This window comes from Diceros bicornis, chromosome 15, assembly GCF_020826845.1.
Source record: "Diceros bicornis minor isolate mBicDic1 chromosome 15, mDicBic1.mat.cur, whole genome shotgun sequence".
Lineage (NCBI taxonomy): Eukaryota > Metazoa > Chordata > Mammalia > Perissodactyla > Rhinocerotidae > Diceros > Diceros bicornis.
The window spans coordinates 15,863,758-15,884,157 of record NC_080754.1 but is presented as its reverse complement, the minus strand read 5'-3'; the positions used below and the strand labels follow the sequence as shown (position 1 = coordinate 15,884,157).

Below are 20,400 nucleotides of genomic sequence, written 5' to 3'. Positions count from 1 at the left end.
TGAAAAACCAAAGGATCTAAGACCGAGGACTTAATAGAAGACAATGTTGTTCTTATTGTTGATTTCAGTTTCTCAGCAAAATCCAGGCCCTTAGGCTTGGTTTTGGTTTTGGATTTGGTTAGCATAGCCAACTAACATACTAAAAAACCCTCAAGGTTCCCATTTTCAAAATATCCAAGAAAAGAAAAAAAGCAGTGTCTATAAATTTTTTTTTTTTTTTTTGCAAAATAGACAAGATTGTGATTGTATGGTCTGGCAGCCCTATGATATTTTCCTTAACAAATGAGCATAAAGGATGGTGAGGCTCCAATTCAGATAGCTCATTGGCTGTGTCTTTGAATCATTCACACACCATCATGGTGTGTTGACTTGGAACTTCACTTCGACAATGTGGGAAGAGCTGGATAACATACTCTGGGGTGCTGCATAGCCACGTGTAATAATATCAACACGGTGTGGTTGCTCCTATTTGAAAAGAAGAAAGAAATGCTGGCATCTTCTAGCAGCAAAGAAGTTCCATGGTATCACAGTATCTCCAAGTACCTTGGTCTTTTCAATTCAAGCCAACAGCAAGAAATGACATAGAAGATACTTCAAGTAACATGTTGAAACCAAAATAGGAAAGAGAGCAAGGCTAAAAACCCATACATATTGTATCAGATTCCTAAACTATCCCCTCAGAAGGGACTGTCACAGCAGTAAAATCAAAACAAAACAACCAAGAAACCCAACCTAACACTAGAGCAAGCCTATCCACACAGCGTTCAGCAAGAGTAGCAGCAGGAAACAAAAAGAGATTGTAATACAAGTTCAGCACACATGGCAAAGAGTGGAGGGAAAAAACAAAAGAAACCACTTCCAGGCAGCGAAGAGCCCTATGGGAAGCTTCTCAAAAGGAAAACAAACAAACAAAAAAAGAGTAGATTTAAAATTTTCATTTACTCACTTTTTTAAGACAAAGAATTAGAAATGATCTTTTCAGCAAGAGGTTTATCCTACTTGTCTATAGTTAAGGAAAAAATTACAAACCGACATATGGTGGAAAAATGTCAGAACACTGAGTCTTAGTGCTTGAATAAGGATCAAAATGCAATCTTCTTGTCTCATCAGAGGGGAAAATAAAGCTGAGAGAGGGAATAGGATTTGCAGAAGGTCCACAGGTAGTTAAGGGGATAAAAACACACACATCCTGATGCCCCACCTGGTCGGTGCTCTTCCCCAATACTCCTCAGTCTGCTGGCTGTTTACTGTCCTTACCTTAGGTAAAAGTAAAACGTGTTTATTGTGAAATATTTAGAAAACACAGAAAGGAACAATAAAATTCCCCACAATCTCACCACCCAGAGATAATGCAAAGTTTATCATATTTCAGAAACCACTAATGAAAACCTACGTTTAAAAACATATCCTGAGAATTCCATAGTGCAGGACTTGGATAAAATTATGGACCTGAAATGAGACACTCAGGAATCCTAGCCTCAGCTATCACTGAAATAATTTGTTTCATTATTCTGGCTTTCAGTTTCTCATGAATAAAAAAATAATTATATGCTTATCCTTTTAACTGTGAATTCAAAATTGAAGATTACTATACTTATTAAATGATCTAGGGGCAGATCTGCTTGGGACCCAACAGGTGATCTGGATGATGGGTCCCAATAGATGACCTAGATGATAACCTTGTGATTCCTTAAAAGCCACTGATATATCATTAGTTTGCTGGTGATGGGGATGTCCGATATTCTGCACCCTTGATTACAACGTATGTGTTTTTTTGACACCACCAAGCAATTCTCAGACACCAGCTGGGTGTCCTACAATTCAACACAATTCTGACACTTTCTACCTGGAGATAGAGTCAGATCATACAGATTAAGAGCTCAGTCCCATGAGACTGCCCCACTCCCCAACTTCAGACACCAATTCCAAGTCCAGGTTGTCACCTGGGTTTCTGACCTACTGGCTATAGATTGAAGGCTCCAACAACCCCTCCTTAGGTTTGATTAACTTGCTAGAGTAGCTCACAGAACTCAGAGAAACATATTACTTACTAGATTACCCGTTTCTTACAGAGGATATAACTCAGGAGCAGCCAGATGGAAGAGATGCACAGGGCAAGGTACCTGGGATGGGGCGCAGAGTTTCCGTGCTCTCTGAGCGCCCCCACTCTCCCAACACCTTCACCTGTTCACCAACTGGAAGTTCTCTGAACCCCGACCTTTTGGGTTTTTATGGAGGCTTCATTGTATAGGCATGACTGATTAAGTCATTGGCCATCAGCAATTGATTCAACCTCCAGCCTCTCTCCCTTCGCCTGAGGTCAGGAAAGTGGGACTGAAAGTTCCAACCCTCCAATCACACGGTTGGTTCCCCTTGACAACCAGCCCCCAAACTTAGGTGCTTTCCAAAAGTCACTTCATTAACATAAACTCAGATGTGGTTGAAAGGGGTTTGTTATGAATAACAAGACACCTTGATTGCTCTTTTCACTTAGGAAATTCCAAGGGCTTTAGGAGCTCTGTGCCAGAAGGGTCAAAGACCAAATATACATTTCTTATTCTAAATCACAATATCACAGGAGGAGAGAGAAGAAACCTACTTTCTGGGTTAAAGTAAAAGAGAAATTCTTAATATGCCTACTATAGACATGGAGTATAACTGATTTGAAGGGAAAAACAATCCCATAATACTTGGAATGGTAGGTGTCAATGCAAATAATCCGTAATCAATCTATAAATCAAAATTGGGGTGAGTTTATTATGAGCCAAGTTTGAGAACTATATCCTGGGGCCTTGCTTCCCCAAGAAAGGAAGGGCACCAAAGAAGTGGGATGTACAGAGTGGTTATATACCGTCTCGGAACAAAGAGCATATATCACATATGACAGGAATATCTCTTTTACTACTGTCAAGAGATGCTTAGCTGGCACAGCAGGTCAGTGGTCAGCAGGTCAGTGGTTATCAGGTGAACACAGCAGGTCGGTAATGAATCCTTAGTTCCCAGGAAGAGATGCTTATCCTTAAAGAAATGACGATATGGGGGAAAGCTACATCCTTATCTTTAGAGGCATCATTCTTGTCTTTGGGTCATAGCAAATGTTTAAAGCAGATGTACAGTGCATGATCAACAGGCCACGTCAGGCCTTTTTGGAAAAACAAGGTCAGGCCGAATTAGTTTTAAACCAAATGGCTTCCTCATATATTCTAATATGTACTATTGCTTTTCATTTATTTATCATAGGTTATTTATAATAAAATTTTAATGTAAATAAAAGCAATGAGTAATTGGATCAAATAAGAATCTATGAGTCCATACTGACATAAATAAATAAATAAACAGGAGAGGGGCTGGCCCTGTGGCGTAGGGGTTAAGTTTGCATGTTCCGCTTCAGTGGCCCGGGGTTCGCCGGTTCGGATCCTGAGCGCAGACCTACTCACTGCTCATCAAGCCATGCTGAGGTGGCATCCCATATAGGAGAGCTATAACTCTACAACTGTGATACACAATTATGTACTGGGGCTTTGGGGAGAAAAAAGAAAAAAAAAAGGAAAATTGGCAACAGATGTTAGCGCAGGGCCAATCTTCCTCGGAAAAAAAAAACAGGAGAGAAAGAAAAGCTCTTTCTTACAGTAGAATTTCAACTGATAAATGTGGAAGGAATGATGAATTAGGAAATCACTAGCTAGAAACCATCATAGTAATATCTGATTCAGGCAAGGATAATCAATGGATGCTAAAACTAGTGGTTGAAAGTTTGACGAGACATAGAATATTTACACAGTCTCAAGGTGTTGCTCCACAAATTATTATTTTTTTCAGTTAGTGATATATTAATCTATTACATCTTTGCAATATTAAAATGCATTTTGTTATAGTAAAACATCTAATACAAACAACTATAAACAAGAACCAATGATCAATCAATCATTCTTGGCCTTGCTTTTATCTCCCATTCTACTAATAAAAAGTAAATACAGTTTTCTTCATTTATGAATCAAATGAACTTCATAAACTCAAATTTCTGATATTTATGCTCCATGAGGGTTTTTGCCACCACACGGTGTATGTCCACTGTGAGCCCCTTATCTTTGGCTCTGTCACTAGGTGCTTGCAACTTCTTCAACTTCACTTTCTTGGGGAAGGTCTTCAGAATCTGATAACTCAAGTGACATTAAGATGTAAATATCACCAAACTTCTCACAATGTTTGCATTTTAATCCACCACTTAGATTCAAATGAGTCATAGCCAAGTATGGTGTTTGGGGCATCTGCAGGCCAGTAAGTGTGATAGGCAGCTCGAGAAGCTTTCCTGGAACTTCTCGAATCCTTCCCTCTGTGCTTAGATCACTGATCATCTACATTCCAAAATGTCTGTATTGAAAGAATAAATGCCCAGGTAGGACCCTTTGAAAATAAAGTGAGTGTGTTCGGTGAATCCGTTACATTTATTTTTGTCAACTTATAGAGTCAATTACTTAATTTTCAGTGATCTGAAGAGAGTTCAATTAGAAAAATAAGAATAGAACAGCTACAGGGGGCAAAGCAAAGCCCTTGGAGAGGTGGCCTTCATGGTGCATTCCATTCCCTTTTCTAGCATGCTTCTTCCCTTCCATATTCTCAGTCTTGCATGTTCCTAGATTCGTTTAAATCTTTTTAAGAGGTCAGCTCGTCTTGGAAGTCTGTCCTGGCACGGCATGGATCCAGCGACTGACTCCCTCTCTGTGCTTCCTCCGCTCCTTGAGAGCCTTTAATAGAACACAAGGGAATTTCTCCCTCAACAATCATGTCTCCTTTAGTAGGCTCTGGCTTTGATTTGGCGTCTTTATTCCCAGTGACTGGCTGGGTGAATGAATATTTGCTATGTTATTAGAGAATATAGCCAACCATCTATTTGAATTGCAGAGAGTTATTTTAATATTTGAATCTTGTAACTAAACAATGATTAGTGTTCCTTGGATCAACACTTGAGATCTGTTGACTAAACTTCTTTCCTTCCTGAGGAGTGGCCACTTCCTGTGTTTATACTCAAATATGCACATTTCATGATGGACACCTCTTAGAATCGTGAATTTTTTTTTTACAGTGGTCTGTAGCTTTAAAGAGTGTGAGATTTCCAGACATATTTAACAACATCCAGGCAACGCCAAAGCGTGCTGTGCATACGGCTTAGCAAGTATTCAGATAATTTCAGAGGTTAAAAAAAATCCCTATTGAAGGAAAAACTAGTTTACTTTGTGGTTAACTGTCCACTTGGGATTGCCTTCTTTCACCTTGCCATCTCACATTTGAGTCTCATTCCGTACAACATAATTTAACCAATGGTGACTCTACTTTTAAATCTTCAGCCCAGAACTCTCCTCTTGTTTATCCAAGTGCCTCCCTGACATCTCCACATGGACATCTGACAGGCATCTCTAACTGAACATGTACAAAACCAAGTTCCTGGTCACCCCTATCTCCTCAACTCAAACCTGCACCTGCAGAATCATCCCCATCTGGGTATCTTGCCACTTCAAACCACATCCTTCTAGTCACTCAGAAAAAAAACCCCAACAAACAAGCAAATAAATAACCCCCTCCACACACACACACACACACACACACACAAATCAACAATATTTAGTTATCTTGACTCTTCTCTTTCTCTTCAACCCCATGTCTAGTCGCTAAGGTAATCCTTTGTGACGTCTCTAGAACCTTCCCACTTCTCACCACTTCCTCCACTCTCAAGTCGGTAGTTACTACAATGGCTACTTATATAATTTTGCTGCTTCTATTCTTGTCCCCTCCAGTCCATTCTCAACACTGAAGCTTGGATGAATCTTTAAAACCTAAGTTAGATCACATATTTCCTCTCTTGAAAACCCTCTAGTGATATCACTGAAATGTTATGAACATTATTAATAACAACTTAAGTTAATTTGCGTTGATCACTTACCATGTAGCAGAGCCTATGCTGAAAGTGTACACACCCATTCTCATTTCATCCTCACCACAATCTCATTATCATTCCTGTCTCACACATGAGAAAAGTGAGCTCAAGCAAGATTAGACATCTTTCTGAAGATCACTCACAGTTAGCAACTGTGTGGTGAAGCAAAGGGAAGGCATGGGGCTCTGATGGCTCTGAGAATCAGAGAACCCCCAAATTACTCAAAAGGTGCTCACTGAAAAGACTGGAGGGCCAATATGAGAAGAGCAGTTGAAACTAGAGGGAGTTTTGTAGGTTCCATTTTGTGCGTAAGAGTAAGGACACTTCAAAACATGAATGAGGTAGTGAGATAGCAGAGCAATGCTTTGAACTTGAGCAGTCAGATTCCAAGTTGAACTAAAATGCCAAGTTCAACTTTCTCTCCTTTCTTTGTAACTGTATAATCTCTTAACATGGCATATTGTTATAAATAAGACCTATTTGATAATCCATTTTTATCAATGAAAAAAGCCAACAATAATATGTAATATATTTTGAAGGATAACTTTGTGACAGTTTCTTAGCAACCTGTTTATTTAAGAAGTAGTTAGCAGTATGTTGAGGAATCACCAAACATTTCTCTTGACACTGATGGCCCCAGCAGTGTTTTAGTCTTGCTGGAGCTACCACTGCTAAGTTTTAATGTTTGTCTTGCACTTTAGTCCTCACCGAAATTCTGCTCTCAATGTCTTATTTTGACTTTTTTACCATCACTGTATTTTTAAAATCATTGTTCATCAAGGTGATAAATGAGTATAAGTGATAAGTGCTGTTCTCAGAAAAATGCATTAATAAATTCTACTCTTCATGAGAACTAGCAGGAAGTAAAAAGAATGTAATTGTAGATAAAGAAGAATTTTAGTTCAATAGGGCACAAATTACTTTTTAATTACAAAAGGAAAATAGTAAGTTTAGAGTGGAGAAACCACTGGAAGAGACCATCTTAACCACGTAACCAAAGTTACCCACACTCATAATAGGAAAACTTCATATCACGTGCCTGTGATATGATTCCCTAAGGATACGACATCACTCCTGTGGTGTTCTGCCAAAAATGTATACCCTGAATCTAATCATGAGGAAACATCAGACAAATCCAAATTGAGAAACAATTTATAAATAACTGGCTGTACTCTTCAAAAATGTTGACATCCTGAAATAATGTTCCAGATTAAGGAGACTAAAGATTCATGATAACCAAATGCAATGTGTATTCTTGGATTGGATCCTGGATGAGAAAGGAAAAAAAACAGTTATTATTTGTGGTATAAAAGACATATTGGGAAATTAGTGAAATTTGAATAAGGTCTGTAGATTAAATAGTAGCATTATTATCCATGTTAATTTTCTGATTTTGATCATTGTTCCATGGCTATACAAGCAAATGTCCTTGTTCATAGGAAATATACACTGAAGTATTTAGGGACAAGGGAGCATCATGTCTGTAACTTACTCTCAAGTGTTTCAGGGAAAAATTATCTGTTTATGGGGACAGAGATTGATAAAGGAAATGTGACCAAATGTTAACAATTGGGAAATTTGAGTGAAGGGAATATTGGAGGTTTTTATACTGCTCTTCTAACTTTCTGTAAGTTTGAAGTTATTTCAAAATTAAAAGTTACAGAAAAAAACAACAACAATGGGATGAGGATTCTGGAAAGATCATGTCAACCACAGCATAGATTTTGAATCTCTCTGAATATCCCCTGTGAAAACAGAGCAACTGAGATAGCAGAACCAAAATCCATGGACGACATCTACAAAAAACCCCCCGAGGTGATAAGGTATCCCCAAAACATGAATGAGTGGGAACAAATTATCAACAGCTTCAACCCCTCTGTGGTGTGAGTGACGATGTGGTGAAGGTGAGGGAAGGCATGGGGCTCTGATGGCTCTGAGAATCAGAGAACCCCAAAATTCTTCTAAAGGTCCTCACTGAAAAGATTGGAGGGCCAATATGAGAAGAGCAGTTGAAACTGGAGGAAGTTTTGTAGGCTCCGATTTGTGGGTAAGTGTAAGGACACTTCAGGAAGTCTGGAGCATTCAGAACAGCGTAGGCCTCATGAATTCTCAAAACTAACTAATCAAAACTCCCTTCCTGGAAGAAGCCCTGCCTGAGGAAAAGCTTTGGGAATGGAATCAAGACTGAGCAGGATGAGGGTGCGGGGACAGTAAAGGAAACAGAAAATATCCATAAAATTGGGGAGGGGAACTGTTGAGGAAGATCTCAGAAAGAAAACCATGTTTGATCATTTCACAAAGATAACAGAAGAAAGGTAGGAAAGCTCTCCAGATCTACCTTTCCCTTCTAAAAGTAAGGAAAACCCACCTAATATAAAGAAGAGCAGTAGACAAGGATTGCAGTTGAACCCCATACAAAGTCACAGTAAGTAAAAGAGAACAAGAAGCAGAAAACATCATTTCAGATGGTGGACATGTGACAGAAAGCCATGCCTATAAAACAGATGGACAGTACAGCCTAATATTTCAAAACTAAAAATTATGAAAATTTAAGACACTATGAAAGAAAAACATAAATCAGAATGTAAAGAATTTAGAAGTGAGATGATTGGAGAAAATGAAGGTTTAAAAAAGGAAGTGGGAGAACTCAGGAAAAAATTAGAAATAAATTAAAAAATTATTCCATAAACGAATATTTCCTTTGAAGGAGCACAAGGATATAAGAAACACCTCAATAATGTCTTAAGGAAAATAGAAGGTGGAAAGGAGGGAAAAAAATTTAAATTCAGGCAGGAAATAAAGAGATAAAAATAATTCCAGAAAAACTGATTGATATAAACCAACAAAGAAGGACCAACATAAGTATAAAGAGAATTCCTAAAGAAGATAATTAAGCATTGGTATAGACTAATATTAAAAACTCTAAGAAAAATTTCCTGAATTAAAAAAAAAAATCATTGAAACTACATATTGAAAGATTACACCACATGCCTGGGAAAAATTGACCTGCTAGAGATAGTCTGGTAAAACTATTGGATTTCAGGGGCCAGCCCAGTGGCGTAGCAATTAAATTTGCATGTTCCACTTCCGGCAGCCTGGAGTTCGCCGGTTTGGATCCTGGGCGTGGACCTACTCACCGCTCGTCAAGCCATGCTGAGACGGCGTCCCATATAGAAGAGCTACAACTCCACAACTAGGATACACAGCTATCTGCTGGGGCTTTGGGGAGAAAAAAGAGGAAGATTGGCAACAGATGTTAGCATAGGGCCAATCTTCCCCCCTCAAAAAAACAAAGAAAAAAAACTATTGGATTTCAAAGAAAAGGAAAAACAGTCTTTCAGGAATCCAGGCAGAAAAATGGAGTGACTTATAAGGGAAAGAAAATCAGTTAATCATCGCTTTTGTCAGAAGACAAAGGAGTAATATGTTTAAAACTCAAGGGAAAAACTGTGAGCCAAGGATTTTATACTCAGCCAAACAGACCTGCAAGTACAACGGCCGTGGACAAACTATTATGAACATGAAAGAATTCTAGGAATACTGTTCCCAGGAGTCCTTCCTGAGTTACCTCCTAGAGAATCAGCTTTAAACAATCAAAATGACTGGAGGACATTAACATAAAGACCAGATGTGAACTTTAATTATATATGTACCTGTAGAACTAAGACTAAATGTTGGTTCTAAGGGAGAGAGTAGAGCTCAAAATGGCTATATGCTCTGACAATGCAGATACAGTTCAACTAACCAAAAATGGGGGGAGAATGGAGAGAATATATGAAAAGTAGAACAAGTTCATGAATTTCTTTATAGGTATTAACTAGGGTTTAGATTTGGGGGGTTGAAGAAAGAAAAGAAGAAGATATCAACTAATTTCAATTTTGCTCATCATAGAGAACTAATAGACAACAGACAAGATAGCAGAGACTGACAGCATTATTTAAACCTACTAGTGAAAAGGAAACCACTACAACAACAAAAGTTTTATTTTATAGACCATGAATTTTTCAATGGTTATCTATAGAGGAAGAGAAGAAATAGGGTGCAGAGGATGGGACAGAAGCTAGATTTCTTTGAATCCTGTTTTGCAGATTTTTTTTTTGTTAATTTTTGAACAAAATTAAGAAAATGTCCCTAAAATTCAAAAGTAAAATGAAACAAATGAACTTAACAGGAACCAACTGCACTGACAGGAACTATGCTACATTACTTTAAAACACAGTAATTTGACTTTAAAACACAGTAATTTGACCTAACATTCATAATGAAATATACTCTAAGGTAAAAGGAACTGTAAAAATAAATCTTAAACTGTTTCCAGTAATCTTATCATTGGTGGTAATGTTAGTATTGTTATCTAAACTGTTGTGTATATATTGTGGGTTAAAGCAAACGAGTAACTAAGTTGATATAATTGAAAACCAGGATTTTGGGCATGGGGGAAAGGAGATATAGATGTAAGATCAACGAGGTTAAGTAAAAACCCTGTATTTCTGAATCTGAATTGGAAGTATTAGGATGAACTCATGATATAGGGTCTTCCTTAACTCTGTCCACTGAGAAGACTGAGAAAAAAATGACCGACCCACTAGCAACAAAGGCCTCTAGTTCTCAAACCGAGGTGTCTAAAAACTATTTCGCACTCAAAGGAACCTGACTTTCCTGGAGAAATGGCTGATTTTAGGTTGGGGACAGGAACTGAAGCTGATGAACCTGAATAACTTTTCCTGCCAGAAAGCAAGGAAGACGTCAGCGAGCACTCGCGTTTTATCAAAAGAATTCAGGAGCCAACTTGAATTGGCTCTCACTGGCCAAACATGAACAATTTGAACTTAAATAAGGATAGTAACTGCAATGGATTGAAACACACCAAATATGTTTAAATCCATGAGCCCATGATTATGCTAAATAACATCTCACTGATCATTGTTACCAGATGGTAGGAGACCACATCATTATTCTGAAAATTGGTAAATAAAAGTAAAGAATGAAGACTTCATTCCATGTTTCTTTACAAACAGTAGCTTAAGGTAACCAAATAGAGGATGAGGAGAGGTTTCTTATTACAGAAATATTCTAGCGCATAAATGAAAAAATAAATGATATAATTAAAATATCATTATCTTGCCATTCCTAATGAATTCATGAAAATAGGCAATCATGATCAATAGTGGCTATCATCACAGAAACATCACAAAAACCAGACATTATGTGCCTCCTGGTAGAAATATACACCACCACCTCTGATGTAGTCTTGCCAAAAAAGAAATCAGATATATCCTTGTATATCTGGAAGAACTTTCCCCTTTCCTTCTGCCAATTCAAGTTCTGCTTATCTATTATGACCTTTTCAAGCCTCATTTCCTCCAGCAAAGCTCTCTGTGGGATGTATAACTTCTCTCAAGTCTTGTAGTACTTGGAGCGTATTGTCCAATAAAAATATAATATGAGCCACATAGGCGTGTTTACACTTTCTAGTAGCTACAATAAAAAAGTAAAAAGAAGCAGCTGAAGTTAATTTTATTAATGTATGCTATTTAACCTAATATACCCAATATATTATCATTTAAACATATAATCAATAAAAAATCATGATACATTTTATTTTTTTCATACTGTCTTCAAAATCTAGTGTGTATTCTACACTTAGAGTACATTTCATTTTGTGACTAGCTGCATTTCAAGTGCTCAATAGCCACACGTGGATGGTGGCTACCATACTGGACAGCACACACTTAGAGAATCCATCATACAGTTTAGCACATGGTGATCTGGCCTAGGCAGGCAGATGCGTCCGCCATAAAATTAGACTCATAACTGGAGTAATGTCAGCCTCTAAACACCCTCATGACACACTGATGCTCTGTTTTCAGAGCCACAGAGAAAAATGTGGTAGGCGACTGCTATGGACTGAATGTTTGTGTCCCCCAACCACAAATTCTGGAAAAGGAGTTTTTGCATGGTCAAGTTGGCTAAGATTGAAATGAATTTAATTAAATAAATGAGTTTTAATAGCAGAAGTAAGCTGGTGCAAAATTAAAATTTGGTCTTCTGTCTCTTAAAAGGATAATTTGCTTAAACTTGATAAAGAGGTTACAAAAGATTTTTCTTTACCTTTGAGTAAGTCTACCTAAAAAAAAAACACCTGTTAAAATAATTTCCTACGTTCAAAAGACTGAGGTCTCTCTATTAAGGCTTTTTGGACTGTTAATGCTCTGTTTGCTTTGATTGTTTATATTTTTGACAAGCTCCACCAAAATTCATATCTTAAGTCTTTTTTTCTTTGAGAATTTTCAAAGGGCCCTGAAACTTCTCAAAGAAATTTGCTCTCTTCCTATAAGGAGGAAGATACTAAACTCATTAGGCTTATTCAGTACGTTAAATTACATGGAAATTACATTGTCAGACAAGTGATGATAAGCCTGCTTAGGTGGTATTTTGTGGGTAAATGTCATTGATATAGGTGTTTTAAAATTATATAACATTACTGAAATTCTGATCTGTCCTGGTTATCAGTCATAATTCTGGTTATTATTATTTTAAAGTGTTGTATGTCACAAAATTAACCAAATTTCTCTGTCAGTTGCCATTTTGAGGTCTTGTTGTTTACAGACTCATTTCTTTGCTCTAATGCTTTTGCAAAATGTTTCAACTTCAGAAAAATTCATAGAAAAGACTCTGACATTTACACTGAAGTACAGGCTTCTGATAAACTTTCTGATCATAAAACTGAACTTGGTAAGAAATTACAGAAATCTGATGGAGAGACTGATAACTTCATGAAGCTGCTAACAAAAAGACTGGGATCAAGAATGGATTACACAGGACTGAATGAACTGATTATAATTTTTATGATTTTTCATTTGAAGTATTGCTGAATTTTTAATGTTTTGTTTTTTCAGATTTAAGGAAAACTTTTTCTTGTTTCTTCTGAGCTAGCTATGACTTAAAATAAATGATATTTTTGTAAGTAAAATGGAAATATTTATCTTTTTCTCTCTACCTGATCCCTCCAGGATTTGGAAACTCTTAATAAGTGAGTATTGTTGTTTTCATGGCAATATAGTTATTTGCATAGGTTCAGTAAGAATCTGTTCTCCTTATAACAGGACACAATTGGAAACACTGGTTATATTACCAAGGCTGTGACTGGAACATCATATTTGTGATATAACCATACAGCTTTTGAGGAATGAAGATTGGACTTTATGGAATAAAGCCACGTGGAAATATTGGCCTGGTACCTTATGTTCCAAACAGCACTTAGCAGGATAAGTAAAGAATGTCACTTATCTGGCAGGTACAAGGAACCTCAAAATATTTTGGGGGAACCTCGGAAGAGAGGAATTCACCCAAATCTGTAGGTATTGCAGGCAAAGTCTGATGACAAAATCCTTGGCTTGGCTTTCCTGGCCTCGAGAGGCCTTTAAAGTTAAATCTGAGATTCCTTATAAAAAGTTCCAGCAAAGCAGATTTAAAAGAGCCTATGTGATCAACTGCTATTCCTGCTGTACTTATGTAAATAATTGGGCCAACTCTATTGGAACTAGACTTATTTTGCAAACTAGTTAGTTTTAATCTGGCTATCTTTGATAAAAATGAGGGTGATTTTAGAGAGAAAAATTATATTTCAATAAAAACTATAGTATACATTTGCGGATATTAGATCCTAGTTTTATTAATTGTCTTTTAAGGTTTTTGTTTTATATCTGTTGACTAGACTGGATCCTGATTTCTTCTAGACTCCTGAAATATCTGGCTACAGATGTCCAAACTAACGTTTTTGATTTTTTCCATCATTTTCATTTGAAATCACTGAAAACTGAACCTGCCCTTTTTCCTGAAGCCTTACAAACTAAAGCTGATGGACTTGATATAAACTTAAGAGATGACCTGACGACACCATCAGAGACATTTTAAACTGCAAAAGATACTTTGATGCTGACATCTAAAAATCATCTTAACTAGCTGTCCTCTGACCTCAGAAACTGGTTTACAATTTGCTCCAACCATTAACCTTGTTTTTCTTTTGTTTACATAGAAATGCTTCTATTAAATACTTGATTGCTTGCTTCCATAATATAGGCGTAACCTTGAGAGCCCACCTGCATCACCACCTTCCAAAATGAACTTAATTGAACTGATCTATTATCAGGACAAAAAAAATGTGTTCAGTGAGATGAAACAGCCTACCAACTCAGCTTCTGGACTATGAAACTTCTTTAAGTTTCAAAAGGACTGTGAAACTTTTAGTTTCAAAGGCGGGACTGTGGGAGATCAAGATTTGGCCACCCTGAAATCTATCTCTTTACCTTGGTTGTTTTCTCTAGGGACATTTGACCTCCCCCACTAACTGCCTAAAGAATTTGACATGGTGGCTCCTTCCTGGAACAGATCTATCATGATGGCTATAAAGATAATGCAGGATAGAGGTAACAATAGCAAAGGCAACAAGCCTCTTTTATCAAAAAACTCTGTCTCTCCCTGACCACATTATCTATAGATGACCCCAAAAAGAATTGTCCTCCTGCCCTCTGAAGTCCCAGGCCACTACCCACCCCCAACACGCTCCTCGCCTTTAGCTGCAATAGTTAAGCAAGCAGCTTAGACAGAGGGATGAGTTGCTCATTTCTGAGTTTCTCCCATGTATACATGTTATTAAACTTGGTATTATTTTCTCCTGCTAACCTGTCTTGTTGATTATTTGGCCAGCCATAAGAACCTTAAGGAAAAGGGCAGAGGGAGATTCTCCCTCTTCCCCCGACAATATGTTGAAGCCTAGTCCCCAGTGTGATAAGTATTTGGAGGTAGGGTCTTTGGAAGGTAATTAGATCATAAGGTTGGAGCCCCCATGATGGGAATAATCCCTTATAAGAAGAGATAGGAGACAGCTTGCTTCTCTCTCTGCTCTCTGGGCCATGTGAGGACACAGCTAGAAGACGTTGTTTTCAAATCAGGAAGGCTGTTCTCACCAGACACCAAATCTGCTGACACTTTGATCTTGGTCTTCCCAGCCTCCAGAACTCTGAGAAATAAACGTTTGTTTTTTAAGCCACCCAGTCTATGGTATTGTGTGATAGCAGCCCAAACTGACTGAGACGGTAACCAATCACCCAGACAATGTGCTAATGCGATGATTCTCTTCTCACAAACAAGCACTGGTCCAGTTCAATCAGAGGATGTAGGAGGACAGACGAGGAGGCTTCTCGGCCTTGGTACACAAAGAATACGGGGAGAGTACATATGAGACTGCGAGAACCGATGCTAGCACATCGAAGTTTTTAATTCGTCTTCGTAATTCGTAATATATATAGCTAGAAATTACCACTGGAATCTCCTGATATATATTTCATCGTTCATGAGAACTGCATAGACTTTTCGAATCTGGATCCAAGAGGCTGATATAACTGGTTCTAGATATACAACTACTGGTTGATATTAATAAAGCCAAGGATTGTTCCTTGGGCATAGAAAAGTATATGCCATTAAAAGATAAATGCTTCAGTTTAATAAACAAAATAAAAGAAACATTTCCAGGGAAACAGTTCAAATTAAAAAAATCAATGGCAAACAATGAATTCTGTTACTGAAAAGCTCAAAGACATCCTGTTGTACATGGTTAGATCTTTACTTAAGGGCTTCTTATCACCATCTAGCTCATATATAAACATCTGATTGTTGCTGCCACCTGTCTCTACAAGAGCATTCTCATTTCCCGATAAACCTGCTTTTGTGCCCTGTGTCCCTGTCAAACATATCCCTGGCAACTTTCTCAACAAGGTGATTTCCTTCCAGTTTGGCTCAGCCCTGTGGTCATAGAACACCCTGTTGGCACAGTGAAACCCTACTCCCCTTAAAAGGAGTCTCCAGATGCCTCCCCTCCAGGGAAATGAAATGAAATGAACCGTGGTCTTGCCTAACCTGTACCTTCAATCATTATTTTCATAATTTTCTTTAAACCAGTCACTCCATTCTTCAGTGATTTTTTTTTTAAATGGCGACTTCTTATTTACATTACTCTCTGCCTGGAAGGCATGTGAGACTTTTTCTGGTGCTGAGCTCGGCTAATTAGCATGACAGACACTTGGCTGAATAGCTGTGGGGACAGTGTTGGGTATGGGAGATGCAGGGGTTGACAGGAGAGATTAGGAGCAAAGGCTCTTCCTTTCTTCACCAAAGCCTAAACTTAGAATAGCCTTTCTCCTCCAAGCCAAATGGAACATAATAGCAAACATAACAATGGCTTAAACAGAAAAGGAAAAAAAATTGAAACTCAAAAAATTAGACGTTTTTTTTCCTAAACCAAATTCTTCATTGCACTGAAGAGAGGTGGGTAGGAAATGACCCTTGCGGGGGAGGAAGCCCTGACCAAGACTTTGTTTAGGTTAAGAAAAAACAGTCATGTCCAAGCTTCTGCTCTTGGGTTCACAGATCTTTATTTAGCAGAGCCCTTTAGTGAGTTTGGGGGTCAGCAATGAGGCAAAACTGCTTGACACGAGAGAGTAACAAAAGTTTAGAGAGTGGGAGGTCAACATTTAGGGTGTGGAGTGACCAAGAAGATGGTCATAAGTCAGGGCCTGAAAAATAGGGCTACCATCTTGAAATTTCCGCTGGTGGGGAATAGCTGGTAAATTGCTATGACAGTGTTACCTAGATTTCTAATTTAATCTATCACCTATCTTGTGCTGTTCTTCAATTTCCTTATGTTACTCCAAACCTTCAGTAAAATTCTGCTACATCCAATAGCATTGTGTTCATCGTATTGGAAGGAGGCTGCTGGTATCCAACATTGGGCAAAAGGGACCAAGAAGAGCAGAGGCCATCAATAGAAACAGAATAATGGTTTGGATGGGTAGATCAGAAAAACACTATCCCTGGAGACATCAGGGGGAATACTGGATGGAGGGAAAAGAAGGTAATTTCCCAAAGTAAGTGGGTTGAGAGTTCTACTGTCTTATTTGTATATTAAAGAGAAGTCTCAGCTGTAAGATTGGAGGACATCTGGTTCATATTTTTTTTTTTTTTTTTTTTTTTTTTGTGAGGAGATCAGCCCTGAGCTAACATCCGCCAATCCTCCTCTTTTTTTTTTTTTGCTGAGGAAGACGGCCCTGGGCTAACATCTGTGCCTATCTTCCTCCACTTTATATGGGACGCCGCCACAGCATGGCTTACCAAGCAGTGCGTCGGTGCGCGCCCGGGATCCGAACCAGCGAACCCCGGGCCGCCGCAGCGGAGCGCGCACACTTAACCGCTTGCGCCACCGGGCCGGCCCCTGGTTCATATTTTTGCATAGTGACATTAAAATAATTAAAATACTTGAGTTATCTGCCAGTCCCATGGTTCCCAACTGTTTTTCTGAGACTAGTAAAATTTTAGGGACTCTTGAGGTTGTCAACTTTTTATTGTGTTATGCAGAGACTTAAAAACTAATTATCATCATTGTTTCATAAAATAAAGAGCATTTTAACACAAATACAGGCAAAATGGAAAGGGTATAATCTCAGAACAATTTTTTTTTTTTGTGAGGAAGATTAGCCCCGAGCTAACATCTGTTGCTAGTCCTCCTCTTTTTGCTGAGGAAGACTGGCCCTGGGCTAACATCCGTGCCCATCTTCCTCTATTTTATATGGGACGCCGCCACAGCATGGCTTGGTAAGCAGTGCATCGTCTGCGCCTGGAATCCTAACCCGTGATCCCCAGACTGCCAAAACAGAGCACGCGAACTTAACCGCTATGCCACAGCGCCGGCCCCTCAGAACAATGTTTAAAATTTTGTTTTTATCTGAAATGATCTCACACTTTCAACCTATTGAAACAGTACATATTTTATTTGTCTTCAGCTTAAAGATTCCTTAAATCTTTTCTTGCTTATTAATTCATTTTTTCAAAACCAGTAAACCTCTTACGTGCCAAGCACTATGCTAGGTACTGGAGTACAGAGATGAACATGACTCTGCCCCGTGCTCAATATCTCACAGCTTGCTAGGAAAGTCAAGCAGGTGGTCCCAACTGCAAACAGTGCATCCCATGCTGTAGCAGAGGAACTCACTGAATACTAAGGGCGAAAAAGCCAGAACAATGGTTAAAAAGCAGTCAATCTATCTCTAAGCGTAAGTGCAAGAAATACTGAAACCTGATGTCAGGACTAACTTTGCACACATCATTTGCATTTCCTTACCAATGATTTAGGGGGAAACTGACAGTCCACTCCCAGAGATCGTGGAGTTTTTCAGACTTTTATTTGTTCTGAGCCAATCAAACTTACTTCATGTGTAATGCCAACTGGTCCATAAGCACATTGGACAGAAAGACATCACTTATAGGGGGTTTGGAGAATAAAAACTGCCGCCTCCCACTTGTCTACAACAGAATGGCTTTGCACATGTCACTCTGCTCACTTCAGGACATGTGACCTGAAGGTCAGCAGAGGACGGGACAGGGTGAGAGCTGTGCTGCCATGGTAACGGCGCCTTAGGATTTGGTGCCAGACTGGAGATGGGGCACTTTCTCAATACACACAGCTGGGAGATGTCTGGGAGTGGTGATGAGCACACTGGTCCCTCTGGCTCAATACCACCCCAAGCTACCAGGTCTCTGAGTTCTGATCCTAAGTGAGAGTTAGAGAGGGAGGCATATAGTTGTATCCCCATCATCTGGTTCTGGAATTTTCTGAGGAAGTAGGAAATGCTGCTAGTAAGGGATACATATACACATTTATATGAGAAGATCCAGAGGCAGGTACACTGAGGGAGGGGGGGACTCTCTTTTCTCTATGCCCCAGAAGGTACCGCATTAGAAGGAAAAAGCTTATATGCATTTTATTACATTATATAATCAGAGCATACGTGTGAAAGAGACAGTTGCTGAAACACTCATTTCCTCCCCTTGTCTCACTTAATTCTTGTCAGAAATAGGTTTAGAACTTTCACACAATTACCCATCCTTATTTAAAATCAAAGCCTCGATAGATCAGCTGAGGGCTACAGTTCAAATATCTTTGGCTGGGTCTTCTGGCTTCGCTGAAGCACATACGTGTGACAATGGAACAGAAACGCAGGAAGTGACTATTGAACACACAGAGGTTCCGCAGCTTGCGTCCATTCTCACACACGTCCATTGTAGATTCTGAGCAGCCCTCCCTCCCCATGCGCTAGGAAATCCAAGAGTCTGGCTGAATCATTCAAATAAAAGGAGATTCCTTTCCCTGAGGGGAGTAGGAACAGAGGTGCGGTCCCTTCCCTCCGCAGCCCTGGCAATCGTGACTTTCCTAGAGAAAAGGCCAGCAGGGGGCCAGGACCCGCAGCCGGTGCGAGGAACCGGCGCCTCTGCAAAGCCCAGAAACGCCAGCGACCAGGCCCGGGGAGGCGCGAAATGAGGCGGAGTTGTTCCCCAGGCCGGCCGCGGAGGCTGCGGCAGCTCGGGCAGGGCAGTGACTGCTTTGAAGAAAGGGAACGCGGGTCCCCTGGTCCCTCAGGTCGCCCGAATGGGGACCCAAAGCAGCGACGGGGCTCTGAGAGCTGGCGAGTTCCTGGGAGTCGAGCGAGGGCAGCGAGTGTCTTACCTGGCCGGGCTGGCTGGTGTAGTTGAAGGAGTAGATGTTCTCGGTGCTGAGGCTCACCACGCCGCTGTAGACGCGATCGAAATCCGCGCCCCTGGCGGGGTCGCGGCGCCGCGCGGGGGGTTGCGAGGGGCGCCCCGGGGCCGCCGCCCGCAGGAGCCAGGGCAGCGCGCAGAGCAGCGCGAGGAGCGCGAGCCCCGGGCAGCCCCGCATGGTGGGCGCCGCGCCCGCGCCGCCGAGCAGAGCCGCCCCGAGGGGGGGCGAGCGCGGAGCCGGTCCTTCCCAAGCCCCCTGCGGGCCCGGGCGCCGGCTTCAGCTCGGTGCTGGCGATGCCTGGCAAGCCCCGCCGCTGAGTGCTGGCAACGCGCTGGCGAAGGGCCGATCAAATATTGATGCAGCCGCGTGAGGTCTCCGCGGGAGGTCACCGGCCGGTGGCAGGGGGGCCCGAGGATACCGGGGCCGGGGGCTGCTGCTTTGCTCTCCGGCTTCTAAGTCTGTTTCCTTCTCCCTTTCTCATTTCTGAGACTCCCCCACCTACCCAGCCAGAATTTCAACCTTTCTCTTCCACCTCAACCTCGGAAAAAAAAAAAAAGAAGAGAGACAGAAACAAAAAAAGCATTGGAAACATTAAAAAGCAATATCCACTAGTCTTGAAGAGTCAACTTGACCAGCCATTGAGCAGGAAATTCAGTCGGTTTCAAGTGAATGTGCACCCTGGCTGCAAGCGAAGAAATAGAAAGCAACAGAGCCTGTCCGCAAAGAGGGGCACGCGTTCGCCTTTCCAGTCTGCTACCTGCAGAGAACTCCTGCTGTCTGAAGGATGGTTAACTCTCAGTGCTCCCTTCTCTAGCAGAAACCCTTCCCAGACACCTGTTTCTTTTCCTTATTACCTCCGATTCTCAAGGAGAGCCTC

General features: G+C 40.2%; 1 protein-coding gene across 3 annotated transcripts in view; it reads right to left on the bottom strand.

The window, feature by feature from the left end:
- Positions 1-19,700, bottom strand: part of SIDT1 (SID1 transmembrane family member 1) — a 103,376-nt gene extending 83,676 nt beyond the window's left edge. For all 3 annotated transcript variants that reach the window (XM_058555804.1, XM_058555805.1, XM_058555807.1), the window contains exon 1: positions 19,491-19,700. In XM_058555804.1, coding sequence (XP_058411787.1) covers positions 19,491-19,700 — 210 coding nt within the window. The remainder of the gene's footprint in view (positions 1-19,490) is intronic.
- Between the last annotated feature and the right edge of the window lie 700 nt (positions 19,701-20,400).